Source organism: Eulemur rufifrons, unplaced genomic scaffold, assembly GCF_041146395.1.
Source record: "Eulemur rufifrons isolate Redbay unplaced genomic scaffold, OSU_ERuf_1 scaffold_114, whole genome shotgun sequence".
NCBI classification, from domain to species: domain Eukaryota; kingdom Metazoa; phylum Chordata; class Mammalia; order Primates; family Lemuridae; genus Eulemur; species Eulemur rufifrons.
In genome coordinates this window covers 177,456-197,447 of record NW_027182896.1, presented here as the reverse complement: position 1 = coordinate 197,447, position 19,992 = coordinate 177,456, and the positions used below count along the sequence as shown (strand labels likewise).

Genomic DNA, 19,992 nt, shown 5'->3' with positions numbered 1-19,992 from the left:
ACAAAATAGGCATAGACGGGAATTACCTCAAAATGACAAAAACTGTATATGACAAACCCACAGCCAACATCATACTGAATGGGGAAAAATTGAAAGCATTTCCACTTAGAACTGTTACCAGAGAAGGTTGCCTTCTATCACCAGTCCTGTTCAACGTGGTGCTGGAAGCCCTAGCCAGAGCAATCAGACAAAAGAAGGCCATCCCAATGGAGACAGAACAGGTCAAACAATTGTTCTTTGCTGATGATATGATCTGATATCTAAAACACCCCAAAGATTCTGCCAAGAGATTACTGGAATTGATAAATAATTTCAGCAAATCCTCAGGTTACAAAATCAATGTACACAAATCAGCAGCATTCATACAAGCCAACAACACTGAAACTGAGAACCAAATCAGAGACTGAGTGCCTTTCAAAATAGCAACAAAGAAAATAAAACACCTAGGAATACGTTTAACTAAGGAGGTGAAGGACCTCTAAAGGGAGAACTATGAAACACTGAAGAATAAAATAGCAGAGGACACAAACAGATGGAAAACCAGACCATGCTCATGGATCATCAGAATCAACATGGTTAAAATGCCTACACTACCCAAAGTGATCTACAGATTCAATGCAATCCATATTAAAATACCAACATCATTTTTCACGTATCTGGAAAAGATAATTCTACACTTCATATGAAACCAGAGAAGACCCAGTATAGCCAAAACAACCTTAAGCAAAAAGAACAAATTGGGAGGCATCAATTTACCAGTCTTCAAGCTATACTACAAGGCTATAATAACCAAAACAGCGTGGTACTGGCACAAGACTAGAGACACAGACCAATGGAACAGGACTGAGAACCCACACATAAACTATCCTCATATGGTCTTCTGATCTTTGACAAAGCTGACAAAAACATACACTGGGGAAAAGAATCCCTATTCAATAAATGGTGCTGGGAAAATTGGATAGCCACATGTAGGTTGTATTAAGTAGGTTGTATCCATTGATATTTACTATATTGCACATTAAAATTGAAAAATTTTAAATACAAAACCCAGATTTATACATTTATTTATTCAATAAAAGCCTGTTTGTCCAAAGATGTTTTGAAAGATTGTCCCCTACAGTCCAGGAGCAAAGGGGATAAACATGGGAAGAAATGACTTACAGTTCAGGTGGGACGATACAGTAGAGAAATCAATGAAGTCCTTAGGCTGGCCCAAAGAAGGAGATGCCTGTTTGGGGGAACAGCAAGAATCAAGGAAGATTTCATGTAGCAGTCTCATTCTTAAAAGATGGAAAGAAATGTGTCCGAAGAACAGAGGCAAGCATTTCAGATACAAAGAACAGGGTGTAAAAAGTAATAGTAAATGTGTGAATTTATTGGTAAAAATAACATACATACAATGGTGTTAAAAAAAGGCCCTATCATGAAGTACAGAACAGTATGCGGTGTTAATTTATATGTGTTTATTGTATTTTTATATTTTGGGTATTTTTCTGAGGGTTTGATCATTTCTGTTGGGTGGATGAATTTGTGAGGGAATCTTTGAGATGTTTGTATGCCAGGTACCTGGTGGACATCTCGTGTCTCCCTGAGTGGTTTTTTGAAGTTTTAGATAATTAGTATTTTTAAAGAAGTAAATATTCTTCTACAGATTAAGCTTCATTTACACTCTCAATTTATAATATGAAAAGAAGTTTAATTTTCTGTCTACTTTTATAAAGACTGTAGCTTTTATGGAACCATCCTCAGTAGCTCATTTTGACTAACTATATGGATTTGACAGCACAACAAGACGTTGTAGCAACATCAGAACAAGAGGAGGAAAAACTGGAAGGAAGTGAAAATAACCAGCCACAGGTATAAAAAAATTTAGATTTCAGTTTCTAGTTTAACATTGTTTTCTTTGCATTAGTAATGTAGGCTAGTCAAAAGGAAATTACCTTTTGGACTAGCATTTTAGAATCAATTTGTCATAATTTGATATTTATTTTAAAAACCTTTTAACTAGTTATAGCACTTAAAATGTTCTCAAAATGAATACTAACTTATACCTAAATTTGCCCTTGGAATAGAGGCAAAAGATTTCTGGAATTTTTTTCCCTTTAATTTTTATACGTTATTGTCTCCTAATAATGTTAAGTTCCCCTAGTCTCTAATGATATGATAAGGAAGGTAACATCAAATATCGTATCATATTACTAAACAATAGAAATTCCGAACAATGTCACAGTGATGGGCACTGAGTTGGACTCAAGTTAAAAGTTTAATCATTCCCAGTGTTTCCAAAGTTACAGTTTTACTTTGCCCATCACCAATGCCTAGGTGAATTTCGTTGTGGTTTTTTTTTTTGTTTTGTTTTTTTTTTTTTTTTTTTTTTTGCCTCATGGTCTCTAATTCACTTCAGTGTCTACATTCAGGGAGAGGATGGGGTCATTAAGACTATGCCTATGAAGAGAATCGTACTTGCAGAGTGGGGCCTTTGGTGCTAGGGTACAGCAGTAAGTTTGTAACTAATTTACATGCAGGAAATTAGTAAATAGTACCAAAATTATTTTGTCCACTGTCACTAGTGAACATTAGAATGTATCAGACCTAGACTTAAGCAGGTAGTCTGTGTATGTACGTAACACTGTCATATGATGGTGTATAATTTGAATGAAAACTTAAGAATTGGCTTTGCTTTCTGAATGACATTGATTTTGTCTCCTAATAATGTAAAGTTTACCTGGTCTTTAGCTATTAACCTTTAGAAACAGTACTGAAATGCACTATGGGGGTTCACTAAGGTATGGTGAGGAAAAGTCTTTTTAAGTGAGGAGGGCTTTGCCATACTACAAATCACCTGCTAATGAATTTTTGGTAGATTTAAAACATAATAAGTTAATTCCAAACAAAGAGTGCCAATGTTAAGTGTTGGGTTCATGTTTTTCTCCCACCTTAGGCTGAGGAAAATTATTTTTCACTTTATGTGAGGAAGCCTTTGTAATACTGTAAATCATCTCCTAATTTATTTTTGGTAGATTTAAAACACAATATATTAAGTGTATTCCAAAGAAAAAATGACAACATTTAGTTTGCTGGTTCATGGTTTTTTTTTTTCTGTTATTTTTTTTTCCTTCTTAGTTATAATCCAGTGATTTGCAGGTAGCCAGACATAGATTAAGAAGTTTAACAGTTAATTCAGTAAAATTTTAATTATTTTCTAATATTTCTTTGCCCATACTTGACTACTTAAAGTTATTTTTAATACATGCACTCTATCAAAAAAGATACCTGAGAAACAAAACTAGCAAATTAATCATTTACTTTTTCTTTGGAAAAAATATCTCAAAAACTAAAAATAAATAAGGATTATTATAGAGTGAATATATCTGTATATTCAAGTTGTCCCTATGTGTAAAATATGAGGAAATATGAATCAAACAAGACAAAGTAGAGTGGAGGAATAAACTAAAGCTCATCACAGATGAGTTCAAACAGAGGTTTAGTGAAATTTGTGAAAAATGTAAAATTACTGTTGCCCTGAGGAGTTGTTTCCCCAGGCTAACTAACTCTAAAGGAGGAACAACCTTAAAGGAAATACCCTCTTATTTGACAAATAATATACTCGATTGTGGGAGGAAAAATAAGCACCTCAGGTACCTATCTTGGTAGTATTTGTGGCATTTCCTGAACAAGACCTCAGTCTCAGAGATGCCTTTCCTATGACGCATACTCTGGGTCCCTAGAATGTGCTTCTGTCATCTTCTAAACTTTATTGAAATGGAAATAAATTATACTGTGAAAATGATAACTGGCAATGAACATGTTTTTAACAAAGATGAGGAGAATTTTTATAATGATACAAAAATTATAAAAGCAGGGATCTCAGACGATGTTACAGTTGAAAGAACACCAAGAGTTTGATATGCAAATTACAAAAAATATCAACCCCAAACCCACTAATTGGAAATAAGACATCAGAAATATGCCTCAGTCTAGTAATCTAAAAAGTCTTTTTAATTTGTAGCTTACCTACCACAAAGAAATGAAACACATAATTCAAACAAAAAGGCACACTATTTTTGCTGTTACAGACACTTACAAGAAAAGAAAACCAATGCAGGACTTGGTCCAGGGACCATTATATGAGAACCACAATGCTAATAAATATAAACGCATGAAAACTTAATTAGAAAATGTGAGTTCTTGCCCACCATATAGTGACAGAACACCAAAAGCTTATTAAAAGGAATGACAGGAATATATGCAAAGGTTTGTAAATGAGGTAGGCATGTTACAAGTAGAATTCCTGGTTTTACAGCAGGAAAAAGTTCAACTTCAAAAAGACGTAGGGGCCCACTCGCTGCCACTCTTTTTCTCCCTGTCAACTGTGTGATCCAGTCTCATTTTCTGCTTATGGAAAGGCCATGTGTAAAATGGCACTATTGGACTATGTAATTGTGTGTAGAAATAGGTAATTTCTGCTATCGAAATGATTGGAGTTCAGGAAAACTTTCTCATAATCTTTGTTCCTTAACCATCCTTTGTCTCTCTATTAGTCATCGATATGGTCTATGAACTGGTAATGTAATTGAGCCATATACCATGTGACTTTGTAAACCAGGACGGGCATAAAGAAAATTGCTAAAAAAAATATAATAAGCTCCAGCATTTTTTCCCTATTGACTTGAATGTGAACTGCATTTATTTAAACAATAAAATAGGAACACAATGGGAAGGAAGCAATGACTGAAAACAGTTTAAAAAAATGTATCTGGGCTTGAGAGTTGCAATAAATATTCCCAGCCAAAGGAATCTGTTTATTGTACTTTCATATGTACAAGTTTATCTGTTTAAATCAAACTGTTGGAACTTACAAATCCATCACTACCACTTTAAATATTTTTGACAGCAAATATATATATTTCCATATATTTTTTAAAAAATCACCACTCTCAAATATTTCTATTGCATCAGGCGATGACAGTATGTTGTTTAATAAATGGTACATTTTGGCATGTATGATCTTCTTCTCAGCCTAAGGTTTACCATTTGACTCCAAAGTAGAAAGGTGAGTTCAGTACATTGAGTTTTGAAAACAGACAAAATCTAGAGATTCTCTTCTTTAAAAGTAAAGCAGGTGAGGCCTCCCACCTTTCCTGCTGAGGCACTATATTACTTTGCCAAAATGACACTTTTAACTTTCTTGATTACTTTGCTGAATTTATCAGATGATTTATCTGATTCAGCATTGTGGAATTGTGTCATCTCTTTGGTGCCGTAAAATGCTAGATAATGGCACTCTAGGAGCTTTGGACCAATCACTCTTTGTTGGCTTTACTTCCATTACCAGTAGATACTGGGGCTGCAGCAGATAATTACTTATAAATCCTCTGGCTATCAAATTTGATGGCTGCTGAAAGTGAATTTGGAAAGCATCTCATTTCCCCGAATTTCACACTCACAACTCGACAGTTTTGTTTTGCTTTTTGTGTTGTGGCAAACTTTGGTTTCAGTGAGCACCTTCAATTTTGTAATATTCCAGGATCCACTTGAAAAAAGATTGGTAAAATGTAGTGGGGAAAGTATGGCTTAGTGCAGAAAGGGGTATCTTCCTTTCCATTCCTGAAGCCCCACAGTGTCACATCCTCTAAATCTGGCTGTTTAATGTAAAATCCAGGTGTTAAAGATAGATGACACATTTTGTGTCTTTGTCTTTTTATTTTTCAATTTCTGTCAGTCAAATGGGGTGAAAATTCATATTAGATAGCAAAGAGTAGATGGCCATACAAGTGAAAATTAATAAAGGTCCCTTTTTGATACTTGGGGAAATTCGGTTTCATTTACTCCAAGAGAAATGAAGCAGACTTTCTGAATATTTCAATGAAAAATTATAATAATTGCATCCCATAATTATATGATAATATTTATATATAATGATAAAATTAACATGAGGACAAAATAGTTCTGACTATAATCATGACAATTAAATTGTTATTAATGTTGCATAAAACCAATGAAAACAAAAAAGTGCTTTTTATTGAATAAAGTCGTAAATATTATTCTTTATATCAATCTTTTCTTCTAGGTTGAAAAAGCAAGGAAGAAGCACAAAAGTATTGAGAGAGAAGTATTTGAAAACTTCTGTGATGATGCGACTGATGACAGCGATGGTGACGGATTAGTCCAACAAAGAACTGTTGGAAAAACTGACCATCGGCAGTTTGCTAGGAAAGAGAATGAAGAGCGGGATAGGTGAGCCTGTAGCAATATTTAACAGTAGATAATTGTTATTGTACTACAAAATGTGTTCTAATTTGGGCTAATATTTATGGTTAACAAATTTTATACTTTTACTAGGGATATTCAGCCTTTCCTGGTAATTAGAAAAATACAAATAAACAAGCAATGAGATACCATTTTTTTCCATTCATCCTGATATTGTATAAACAAAATAATAACCAGTATTGGGAAATGTAAGGAAAAAGGTATCCTCAGAGACTGTTGGTCAATAAAAGTGGTAAAACCTTTTGGACAGGTAATTTAGCAGTGGGCATCAAAATCTTAAAATGTCACTCACTTAACCTAGCAGCTCCAATTCTGGGACTTGATCTTACAGGAAAACGTGACACGTGGAAACACACAGACATGTTAAGAACATTTATTATCTGTGATACATACATATAATAGGCCAATGTATATATAATACATGTGAAGATATATAATATGTATGTTAAGGATATTTTTATAAATATGTTATATATATGTGTATGTTATAGAAATTTATTATAGCATTGTCATATCAAAAAGTTGGAGATAATAGATGGAAAAATATACCATGCTCGTGGATCGGAAGAATCAACATTGTTAAAATGTCTGCACTCCCCAAAGTGATTTACAGATTCAATGCAATCCCTATTAAATTACCAACATCATTCTTTACAGACGTAGAGAAAATAATTATACACTTTGTATGGAATCGAAGAAGACCCCGTATAGCAAAAGCAATTTTAAGCAACAAAAACAAAATGGGAGGTATTAATTTGCCAGACCTCAAACTACACTACAAGGCCGTGGTTCTTAAAACAGCCTGGTATTGGCACAAGTGCAGGGACACAGACCAGTGGAACACAACAGAAAATCCAAATATAGAACCATCCTCATATAGTCACCTAATTTTTGACAAAGCGGGAAAGAATATACTCTGGGGACAAGAATCCCTATTCAATAAATGGTGCTGGGAGAATTGGTTAGCCACTTGTAGAAGACTGAAACAGGACCCACAGCTTTCACCTCTCACAAAAATCAAATCACGGTGGATAACAGACCTAAACCTTAGGCGTGATACAATCAGAATTCTAGAAGAAAATGTAGGAAAGACTCTTACAGACATTGGCCTAGGCAAAGAATTTATGAAGAAGACCCCCAAGGCAATCACAGCAGCAACAAAAATAAATGAATGGGACATGATTAAATTAAAAAGCTTCTGCACAGCCAAAGAAACAGTCACGAGAATAAACAGACCACCTACAGAATGGGAAAAAATTTTTGCATACTACACATCAGATAAAGGACTGATAACAAGAATCTATTTAGAACTCAGGAAAATCAGCAAGAAAAAATCAAGCAACCCTATCAAAAAGTGGGCAAATGACAAGAATAGAAACTTCTCGAAAGAAGATATAAGAATGGCTAACAAACATATGAAAAAATGCTCAACATCCCTAATCATCAGAGAAATGCAAATCAAAACCACAATGAGATATCACTTAACTCCAATGAGAATGGCCTTTATCAAAAAAACCCAAAACAACACATGTTGGCGTGGGTGTGGAGAAACAGGAACACTAATACACTGCTGGTCGGACTGCAAACTAGTGCAACCCCTGTGGAAAGCATTATGGAGGTATCTTAAACAGATTCAAGTAGACCTGCCATTTGACCCAGCAATCCCATTACTGGGCATATACCCAAAGGAAAAAAGGTCATTCTGTAACAAAGACACATGTACCCGAATGTTTATAGCAGCACAATTCACAATAGCAAAGATGTGGAAACAACCCAAGTGCCCATCAATACATGATTGGATTAGTAAACTGTGGTATATGTATACCATGGAATATTACTCAGCTATAAGGAATGATGAAGATACGACATCTCTATGGTTCTCCTGGAGAGAGTTGGAACCCATTATATTAAGTGAAGTATCCCAAGAATGGAAAAACAAGCATCACGTGTACTCACCAGAAAATTGGTTTCCCTGATCATCACCTAAATACAAATCTGGGAATGACACCAATTGGATATCAGACTGAGGTGGGGGGTGGGGGAGGGGATGGGGGTATGCCTACACAATGAGTGCATTGCGCACCGTTTGGGGAGTGGTAACGCTTGAAGGTGCTGACTCGGGAAGGGGGGTGGGGAAGGGAGGGATATATACCTACACGATGGGTGCAAGGCGCACGACCTGGGGAACAGATACGCCTGGAGCTCTGACTTGGGGGGGAAAGGCAGTACAGGAGCAACGTATGTAACCTGCAATTCTGTATCCCCCATAACAAGATGAAATAAAAAAAAAAAAAAAGTTGGAGATAGTTTGATTTTTTTGTTGGTTTTTTGTTTGTTTGTTTTTGAGACAGAGTCTTGCTCTGTTGCCCAGGCTGGAGTATCATGGTGTCAGCCTAGCTCACAGCAACCTCAAACACCTGGGCTCAAGCAATCCTCCTGCTTCAGCCTCCTGAGTAGCTGGGACTACAGGTGTGTGCCATCACACCTGGCTAATTTTTTCTGCTATTTTTAGTAGACTCGATGTCTCACTCTTGCTCAGGATGGTCTCAAACTCCTGAGCTCAAGTGATCTTCCCACCTTGGCTTCCCAGAGTGCTAGGATTACAGGTGTAAGCCACCGTGCCCAGCCAAGGAGATAGTTTAACTACCCATCCATAAGGAAATAGTTAAAATGCCATACCTGTAAAATAATGTGGTATGCAACCATTTTTAAAAATGAAGTTAGAGCTACAGTATACTGATCATTTTCTAATTAAAATATGCCTAAATCATTTAGTTTAGTGACACAACTTCAGCAAATTTTCTATGAATTTTTGTAATATCTGCTGAGCTGCAAAAGGCAGCTATATGCTATACTGGCACTCTCTGTATTACCAAGAAAGTTACAGGCTATTACATTTTTGTTTCTTGTTCTCAGTGCATGAGTATTCAGATATTGGAACCTCAAACTAATCTGAATAGTACCAGCTATTCTATATTCTAATAAACATTTCAGTATATTGGATAAAACTTATTACAATATATCAAAGGATGTTTGATCTACTAAAACAAGAGTTGGCCAACTTTTCTATAAAAAGCCAGATAGTAAATATATTTTAGGCTTTGTGGGCTGTAAGGTGTCTGTTGTAGTCCAAAATCTGTCATAGAAAATAAGTGAATGGGCATGGCTGTGTTCCAATGAAACTTTGCCTACAAAAACAGCCAGTGGGCTGCACTTGGCTCGCATCTACTTGTTTTCTGGCCCTTCTGATAAAACCAAGGTGCTGCTAATGCAGCAAGTTTTGTTTTTAAAGTTACCCTGCAGGCACGCATTATCCTTCCTTTGAACAGATTATGTATTTCAGTGTGCGCCACACCATAGTATTCAACAGATCTCATGTTATATAATTTATAAAATTTCAGTTTAAAAATATGAGTATGTTTTGCATTTCTCCCCTTTTAATTTCCATTACAGAATTCAATATTTTAATGTGACTAATTACTTTGTATATTGGATGAATATAAAATATCCTACAGTTGGCTGACTTTTATCAAACCATAATTACTTCCCTTCAAATTTTCAGTCATTCTCTAATCTTATTTATAAACATGAGCAAAATGATAATCTCTTGTAATATAGAAATGTTCAAATAGTCTTTTAATTGTATTAATTTATAAATTTATTATTGAATAACAGTCTGACATTTCTAAAATTGTCATATTTATAATCTTAAAAATGCTTAAAGTATGGAAATATACTACATAGTTATTATATGAGGATTGAAAAATGCAGCTGAGGAAGAAGAAAATTAGGTCGTTCGTGATCATGCTGCTCAGGTATGATACCCTTTATAGAATTCTCTATACTCACTGGATCATATTTGCATTTACTTTTGACTTCACTTGAGTAATTTTCACTCCCATCACTCAGCCAAAATTGTTTTTCTCCAGATTACCACTTATTTCTCCTTTTGTTAATCTAGACATAATTTCTCAGACCTCATTGTATTGACCTCCCAGCAATATTTGGCCCAGTGGCAAACTCTTTCCTCCATAACTCTTTCTGCACTTGGCATTCAGGATATCACTCACTCTCCTGGTTTTCCCCCTGCCTCTCCAGTCCATCCGTCTTCGTCTATTCTGTGGGCTTCTCCTCCTCCCCCACCTTTTACTCATTGAACCGTCCCAGGACTCAGTCCTCGATCAGCTTTCTCATGACTTTTACTACCTTGTCTATGCTAATGATTTCCAAATTTATATCTCCAGCCCAGATGTCTCTCCCTAACTCCAAACCTATACACCAAACTTCTTACTTGACACCTCTCTTGGGTTAGCTGTTGGGTGTCACAAACTCCTCAGGTCCGTGACTGAGCTGCTGCTGACCTTCTCGCGCCACCCTCACGCAGTCTTTCCTGCTTGAGTTGCGGCAAGTCTTCCAGTCGCTCTGCCAAGCACCTCAGTGTCACCCTTGACTCCTCTCTCTCGGACAGCTCACATCTACTCTGTCAGCAAATCCCGTCAGGTCTTCTGTGAAAACATATCCAGAAGCCAGTCACGTCTCCCATGCCCGAGTGACCACCGTCTGCTGTCCAGATGAGTGTAAAGGACGGATAATTGTCGTCTCGTTTGTCCTTTTGTAAAATCCTCTTTCCAGCAATTCTTAACCCAGTGGACCTAGGAGAGTATAAATCAGATTCTGTCATTCCTCTGCTCAGACCTTCTAACTGCCTTCCGTTTCACTGAGAGCATATTCCAGTTCTTCCTAACACCTAAAAGGCAGTGCGTGATCTAAGCTGGTATCTGTCTGACTTCAGTGTCTATTTTCCCATCCCGTTTGCTCTGCTCCCGCCACATGGAACTTCTCACTGTTTCTTAAGCTCTCCAGGCACACATGTGTACTTGGCACTGCCCTGTGTCTGGACTCCTTTTTCCTCAGACACCCTCCTGGCTTGCTCCTTCCATCTCTTTGGCTTTTTACCTCAAAGCCACTTTCTCAGCAAGGCCTTTTCTGGGCATCTAATATTCCCACCACCCCCCTGCAACACAGAGAAATTCATTTTCCTGCTTTAGTTTTTCTCCTCTATCATGCTGTGTATGAATAAACAGTCAGATAGATGAACAAATGCCTGGCGATCAATTCCTTTAGAAAATTAAATTTTGAGCTTATTGAAGGTAGGTTTCCAAAATTGCCTAGATACAAAGGCTTTTTACTTTCAGAAAACAGAAAGATTCAGAAATGTTTATTTATAGTTATAGCCAGAAATTGAATGTCTGTATAGATCCATCTGCTATAATATCACTTGAAAACAGTTGAAAATACATATGACTTTCGTAGCACATCATGAAACACGTGTTTTGGAGCCAGAACTGCTGGGTTCGAATGCTGGGTCTGCCACTGATCCGCTGTCTGTGCTCGGGCTGATTACTTGGCCCTTCTGTGCCTGGTTTCCTCCTCAAATGGTACCTACCTCATGGAATTGTGAGCATTAAAATGAGTTTAACACAGGTACAGTGCTTTAAATAAGACAGAGTAAATGCATAGTGAGTCCTGAAAGTGCTGATGGATAACATGATTTAAAAAGTGTTTCCCAGCCGGGCGTGGTGGCTCACGCCTGTAATCCTAGCACTCTGGGAGGCCGAGGTGGGCGGATCGTTTGAGCTCAGGAGTTCGGGACCAGCCTGAGCAAGAGCGAGACCCCATCTCTACTAAAAATAGAAAGAAATTATATGGACAGCTAAAAATATATATATTAAAAAAAATTAGCCGGGCATGGTGGCGCATGCCTGTAGTCCCAGCTACTCGGGAGGCTGAGGCAGGAGGATCGCTTGAGCCCAGGAGTTTGAGGTTGCTGTGAGCTAGGCTGACGCCACGGCACTCACTCTAGCCTGGGCAACAGAGTGAGACTCTGTCTCAAAAAAAAAAAAAAAAAGTGTTTCCCTGCTATAAGCATGTAAGTAATATGTTGCAAATAAGTTTTAATGCCAGCAAATGGTTGTCTTTGTTGAAAAGGGCAATGAGAAGAACTCAGAAATTTCTTTCTGTCAAATAATGCAAGTAACATGTTTTCCCTTTTACTTTGACTGTCAGAAAGCTTGATCTAAATTTAACTCTTTATTATGGCACTATTTATACATGTTTTCTTCATCCCCTAATGGTACTCTGTTTATACTTTAATCCCTCTCATAGAAAATTATTGTATTTTATATTACCTGTAAAACAAAAAATCTGAAAACTTTATAAGCAGGAGAAATAAATGACAAATGCAGAGATTTTTATAAAACACAATAGTTTTAGATATACTTTGTATTTTACATATTTACTACTTGCCTGAAAGAAATTATTTGTTTTTATTTGTTTTAGGCCTACAAAGAGAACATTTAAGAAACAGAACAAGGTATTGTAAAATATAAACCATCAACCAAATTATTGTTAAAAATACATTATAAAAGGTAGAGTAAAAAATAGAGAATCTTTTGTTAAAGACATTTGCTTTGAAAAAGTAATTAAGAAATTATAGCCATAGATGTCCTTTTAACACAAATAAGAACTTTTAAGAAGTATCTGTGTTTTTGCTCTTATATAGAAAAGGATAATTACCACTCCTGTACATTTAGTTTACGCTGTAAATATTTCAGGGACATTTTGAAATAGTGATATTATGAATATTTTATAGATGAGAAACCAAACACATTCTATGGATGACCGTGATGATTTAACTTGCTCATCTGAAGCAACCTCAGAGGATTTTGAGTTGCCTTCCTTTATTTATAAGAACTTTACATTGTTCCCTAAACAACTTGGAAGGCATCGTACAGGTAGGACCACTGCATAAGTATAAGGCCTTCTTATGTATCTTCTAGTAGTGAATGAACACATTGCTTAGCACTGTGGCGTAGAGCACCGATTTCATGTCAGAAATCCGGTTTATGTTAAAATAGAATGAGAGCTAGCATATGTTGTGCACTCTCAGCCACAGAGCCATGGGAATTCCACTGTACCTTCTTCAGTGTGAATGGCACTCCTGGTTTTCTGTTGACTCTGCTTCTCTCCTCTGTCTTTACTCGAGGTCAGATTACCAGTATCTCCCACCTGGCATACTGCAGTAACCTTAGCACCGTTGTCCCTGCAACCCCATCTCCTGAAACCATGCTCTGCCTGCCAACCATATTATATACTGTTAAAAATTCAGATCTGATCATGTTACCCCCCTGTTTAAAACCCAGCTACCACTTCTCATTGCTGTAAAGTTAAAGATCTTAATTCTAGCTTGTCCTGCATTGTTTTATACCCTCTTTCTCTCTGTGTCCCAGCCACTGTGTTAGGTGTTTGTTCCTTCAGTCAGTAGCTTTAGTGAGATATAACTGGCATACGATAAACTGCACATATGTAAAATGTACAATTTGATAAGTTTTGGCATATGTATACACGTGTGAACCCACCACGTATTGAAGAGCGTTAACATATCCGTCACTTACAGCGATCTCCTCATGGCCCTGTGTGCTCCCTTGTTAAGAAATTGCTAAATTATTTTCCAAAGTGTTTGTAACGTTTTCCATTCCCTTCAGTTGTTCTGTATCATTACAAACAGTTATTACCATTGTTTAAATGTTTAGCCATTCTGATGGGTGAGTATCGTGCATATGATTGTGATTTTAGTGCCCCCCACCCTAATGACTAATAATGTTGGGCATCTTCCCACGTGCTTATTTGCCAGCTGTACATTTTGTTTAGTGAGATGTCTCTTCAATCCTTTTGTCATTTAAAAAGTTAGATTATTTTTCTATTTGTTGAGTTTTAAGAGTTCTTTATATATTCTAGACACTGTTTCTTTATTAGCTATGTTTTTTGCAGGGAATTTTTCCCAGTTTGTGGTTCAGCTTTTCATTTTCTTAATAGTATCTTTTGAATAGCAGAAGTTTTAAATTTCAATAAAGTCCAGTTTATCTATTTGTTTAATTATGGATTTTGCTTTGTCATATCTAAGAAATCTTTACCTAGTGCAGGGTCACAAAGGTTTTTCTCCTATGCTTGCTTCTAGAAGTTGTATAGTTTTAGTTCTTACATTTAGATTTATAGTCCATCTTGTGTTCTGCTTTGTTTATGGTTTGAGGTATGGATTCAAGTTCAGTTTTTGGAAATGGAGATCCTATCGTTCCAGCACCATATTCCAAAAAGGCTGTCCTTGATCCAGTACATTGCCATTGTGCCTTTGTCAAAAAGAATTTGGCTGTACCTGTGTGGATCTGTTTCTGGACTCTCTGTTGGGTTCCACTGATCAACAGATTCTCCTCAACTATAGGGTTGCATTCTGATGAAATCATCAGAAGTTGAAAATTCATTTAATGCCTCAATAAACCCATCATAAGGTTGAAAAATCATACTTCAAACAGTCTGAAGTCAGGGACCATCTGTATTTGGCTCTCATCATACAGGTTGAGCATCCCTATCCCAAAAATGTGATATTTGAAAGGCTCCTAAATCTGAAACTTTTTGAGTGTCAGTATGACACCACAAGTGGAAAATTCCACCCATGGCCTCATATACCCCAATTTGATTTCATGCACAAAATTATTAAAAATGAATAAAATTCCCTTAATGCTATGTATGTAAGATGTATATTGAAACATCAGTGTATTTCACGTGTAGATTTGGATTCCATCCCCAAGATATCTCATTATGTATGTGTACATATTTCAGAATCAGAAAACAAAATCCAAAATCTGAAACACTACTGGTCTCAAGCATTTTGGATAAGGGATACTCAACCTGTGCAAGTATCATGCTGTTTTGATCACATACATTTGTAACAATTCTTGATATCAGCCCTACAATATTGGTTTTCTTCAAGGTTATTTTGGCTGTTCTAGATCCTTTGCATTTGCACATGAATGCTGGAATCAGAATGTTCATTTCTAAAAAGTTGCTGGCCTGCTGGGAATTAGATTGGACTTCTGATGAATCTATAGGTTAATCTGGGGAGAATTGACATCTTATCAATAAGGAATCTTTCCACTCCTGAACAAGGTTATTACTCCATTTGCGTAGGTCATAGTTAATTTTCTCAATGATGTTTTGTAGTATTCTATGTGTAGGTCCTTCCCTATTTGATCAGATTTATCAGTATTTTATATTTTGAGGATGTTGTAAATGCTATTTTTAAATTTTGTTTTTATATTTTACTGCTAGTATTTAGAAATACAGCTGATATCTATATGTTGATTTTATAGCCTGTACCTTGATAAATTCACTTATGAGTTCTACTGGCCCTTTTGGTAGATTTTAACATCATTGGAATTGATTTTTTAAAGTTTTGTTGAGAAGTTTTTTACAGACTTAATTTTTTTTACAGCCATTTTGGGTTTACAGCAAACCTGGGAAGAAGGCACAGAGATTTTCCATATACCCCCTGCCCCACACATGCGTAGCTACACCTGTTATCAATATGCCTCACCAGGGCGGTACAGCTGTTACACTGTGGGTCACAGATGAACCTACACTGACACATCATAATCTCCCAAAGTCCATTGTTTACTTTAGGGTTCACTGTTGATGCTGTACGTTCTGTGGTTTGAACAAAGGTATAATACCGTCTATCCATCATTATGGTATCATACAAAGTATTTTCACTGCCCTAAAAATCCTCTGTGCTCTACCTGTTTATCCTTTGCTCTGCTCCCCACCCCTGGCAACCAGAGATTTTTTTTTTTAACTGTATCCATAGTTTTGCAGTTTCCAGAATGTCATATTGTTGGAATTGTGCAGTATGTAGCATTTTTTAGATTGGCTTCTTTCACTTGATAACATGTATTTAAGGTTCCTTCATGTGTCTTCATGGCTTGATAGCTATTTCTTCTTAGTAGTGAGTAATATTCCATTGTATGGCTGTACCGCACTTTATTCATTGACCTAATGGAGGATATTTTGATTGCTACAAAAATGGTTGAATTTTGATACCCATGCACATGAGGGAGTATTCTTTTTTGTAATATCATTTTCTAGCTCAGGGTAATGCTAGCATTATAGAAATGAGTTGGAACGTATTTTTCCTTTCTATTTTTGGGGGAGAGTTTGTGCAGAATTTTATTTTTTCCTAGAACGTTTGGTAGTGTTCACCAGCATAGCTCTCTGGGCCTGGAGTTTTCTTTGTAAAAAGATTTTCAACAACAACTTTTATTTTATAGCTTTAGGGCAATTCAAGTCATCTAGTCCTTTTTGATTGAGGTTTGGTAATTTTTGTTTTTAAAGGAATTTTTCCACTTCATCTAAGTTGTCATGTTTATTCACATAAATTTTATAATATCACCTTGTTATTCTTTTAGTATATGTAGACTATGTAATAATGTCACAGTGCTCATTTCTGAAATTAATAATTTGTCTTTTGTTTTTCCTGATCAACCTGGCTAGATATATTTTTATCACATTTATCGATCAGCTCAAAGTGTTTGGTCGTACTGATTTTCCCTGTTGGTTTCATCTTTGATGTCATAGCCTCTTCAGCCTGCTATGAAAACATGCCATACGCTGGGTAGTTTATAAGCAACAGAAATCGATTTGTCACATTCTGGAGGCTGTGAATTCCAAGATCAAGCACTGGCAGATTTGGTGTCTGGTGACAGACCACTTCCCGGGTCAGAGGTGCATTCTTTTCCCCTGTGTCATCCCAGGGCAGAAGGGGTGAAGGAGCTCTATGAGGTCTCTTGTATAAGGGCACTAACCCCATTCATGAGGACTTGGCCTTCAGGACATAATCATCCCCCGGAAGACCTACCTCCCAGCACCGTTACCTCAGTGAGGAGGTTTCAGCACAGGAATGCTGTAAGGAAATAGAATGCAGACCATAGCAGATGGTTAGTATTTCCTTTCCTCTTGCTTTGGATTTCATTTGTCTTTCTTTTCTTTCTTTCTTTTTTTCTTTTTTCTTTTTTTTTTTTTTTAGTTTCTTTCTTTTTTTTTTTTTTTTTTGAAACAGAGTCTCACTCTGTTGCCCGGGCTAGAGTTAGTGCCGTGGCGTCAGCCTTGCTCACAGCAACCTCAAACTCCTGAGCTCAAGGGATCCTCCTGTCTCAGCCTCCCGAGTAGCTGGGACTACAGGCATGCGCCACCATGCCCGGCTAATTTTTTCTATATATATTTTTAGCTGTCCATATAATTTCTTTCTATTTTTAGTAGAGATGGGGTCTCGCTCTTGCTCAGGCTGCTCTCGAACTCCTGAGCTCAACCGATCCGCCCACCTCGGCCTCCCAGAGTGCTGGGATTACAGGCGTGAGCCACCACGCCCGGCCTAGTTTCTTAAGGTAGATATCAAGGTCATTCATTTGAGACTCTTCTAATATACACATTCAGTTCTAGCAATTTTTATTTAAGAACTGTTATAGCTGTATTCCAAAAATTCTGCTATGTTATATTTCTATTTTCATTCAGTCAAAATACTTTCTAGTTTCTCTTTTCTTTTTTATTATTATTATTATTTTTTTTTAATTTCAGCTCATTATGGGGGTACAAAAGTTCAGGTTATATATATTGCCCATGCCTCCCCATCCCCCCGAGTCTGAGCTTCAAGTGTGTCCATTCCCCAGGCAGTGTGCATCGCACTCATCAAGTAGGTATACACCCATCCTCGCCCCCCAGCCCCCACCTCTGTCCGATACCCAATTGGTGTTATTCCCAAATGTGCACTCAGGGAAACCAGTTTGCTGGTGAGTACATGGGGTGCTTATTTTTCCATTCTTGGGATACTTCACTTAATAGAATGGGTTCCAACTCTCTCCAGGAGAACCAAAGAGATGCCATATCACCGTTATTTCTTATAGCTGAGTAATATTCCATGGTGTATATATATGTATATATATATATATATACCACATTTTGCTAATCCACTCAGGAATTGATGGGCATTTGGGTTGTTTCCACATCTTTTCAATTATGAATTGTGCTGCTATAAACATTCGGGTGCAGGTGTCTTTTTTATAGAATGACTTTTGTTCTTCTGGGTAGATGCCCAATAATGGGATTGCTGGATCGAATGGTAGGTCTACTTGAATCTGTTTAAGGTATCTCCATATTCTTTTCCATAGGGGTTGCACTAGTTTACCGTCCCACCAGCAGTGTATGAGTGTTCCTGTCTCTCCGCATCCACAGCAACATGTATTGTTCTGGGATCTTTTGATAAAGGCCATTCTCACTGGAGTTAACTGATATCACATTGTGATTTTGATTTGCATTTCCCTGATGATTAGAGATGTTGAACATTTTTTCATATGTTTGTTAGCCATTTTTATAGCTTCCTTTGAAAAGTTTCTATTCATGTCCTTTGCCCACTTTTTAATAGGGTTGTTTGATTTTTTCTTACTGATTTTCCTGAGTTCTAAATAGATTCTTGTTATCAGTCCTTTATCTGATGTGTAGTATGCAAAAAATTTTTCCCATTCTGTAGGTTGTCTGTTTACTGTCATGACTGTTTCTTTGGCTGTGCAGAAGCTTTTTAATTTGATCAGGTCCCATTTATTTATTTATTTTTTGTTGTTGTTGCTGTGATTGCCTTGCAAGTCTTGTTCATAAATTTTTTGTCTAGGCCAATATCTGTAAGAGTCTTTCCTACATTTTCTGCTAGAATTCTAATAGTTTCGCACCTAAGGTTTAAGTCTGTTATCCACCGTGATTTGATTTTTGTGAGAGGTGAAAGCTGTGAGTCCTGTTTTAGTCTTCTACATGTGGCTATCCAGTTTTCCCAGCACCATTTGTTAAATAAGGAATCTTTTCCCCAGAGTATGTTTTTGTCTGCTTTGTCAAAGATTAGATGGCTATATGAGGATGGTTTTATATTTGGATTTTCTGTTCTGTTCCAGTGGTCTGTGTCCCTGCACTTGTGCCAATACCAAGCAGTTTTAATAATCACAGCCTTGTAGTATAGTTTGAAGTCTGGCAAATTAATACCTCCCATTTTGTTTTTGTTGCTTAAAATTGCTTTTGCTAAACGGGGTCTTCTCTGGTTCCATACAAAGCGTAAAATTATTTTTTCTATATCTATGAAAAATGATGTTGATAATTTAATAGGGATTGCATTGAATCTGTAGATCACTTTGGGCAATATAGACATTTTAGCAATGTTGATTCTTCCGATCCACGAGCATGGTATGGTTTTCCACCTATTTCCATGTTCTGCGATTTCCTTCCTCAGTGTTTCATAGTTCTCCCTATAGAGGTCTTTTACCTCCTTAGTTAAATATATTCCTGGGTATTTTATTTTCTTTGTTGCTATTTTGAAGGGTATTGAGTCCTTAATTTGGTTCTCCGTTTGACTGTTATTGGCATATATGAATGCCTCTGATTTGTGTGTATTCATTTTGTATCCTAAGACTTTACTAAATTCATTGATCAATTCCAGGAGTCTCTTGGTTGAATCCTTGGGGTTTTCTAGATATAACATCATATCATCAGCAAAGAGTGAGAGTTTGATCTCTTCTGTCTCTATTTGGACACCCTTGCTTCTGCTCTCTTGCCTGATAGCTCTCGCAAGGACTTCCAATACTATGTTGAAAAGTAATGGGGACAGTGGGCAGCCTTGTCTGGTTCCAGTTCTAAGTGGGAATGCTTTCAGTTTTTCCCCATTCAGTATGATGTTGGCTGTGGGTTTGTCATATATGGCTTGTATCATTTTTAGATAGGCCCCGTCTATGCCTATTTTAAGTGCTCTTATCATAAAAGGGTGTTGAATTTTGTCAAATGCTTTTTCTGCATCTATTG

At 36.8% G+C, this 19,992-nt stretch overlaps 1 protein-coding gene across 1 annotated transcript in view; it reads left to right on the top strand.

Annotated features, from left to right (window-relative positions):
- The first annotated feature begins 6,156 nt into the window (after nt 1-6,156).
- Nucleotides 6,157-19,992, top strand: part of LOC138379663 (ankyrin repeat domain-containing protein 26-like) — a 50,772-nt gene continuing 36,936 nt past the window's right edge. Inside the window, exons 1-3 of the mRNA XM_069464809.1 lie at nt 6,157-6,237; nt 12,610-12,643; nt 12,923-13,064. Coding sequence (XP_069320910.1) covers nt 12,923-13,064 — 142 coding nt within the window. The 5' untranslated portion in view covers nt 6,157-6,237; nt 12,610-12,643. The remainder of the gene's footprint in view (nt 6,238-12,609; nt 12,644-12,922; nt 13,065-19,992) is intronic.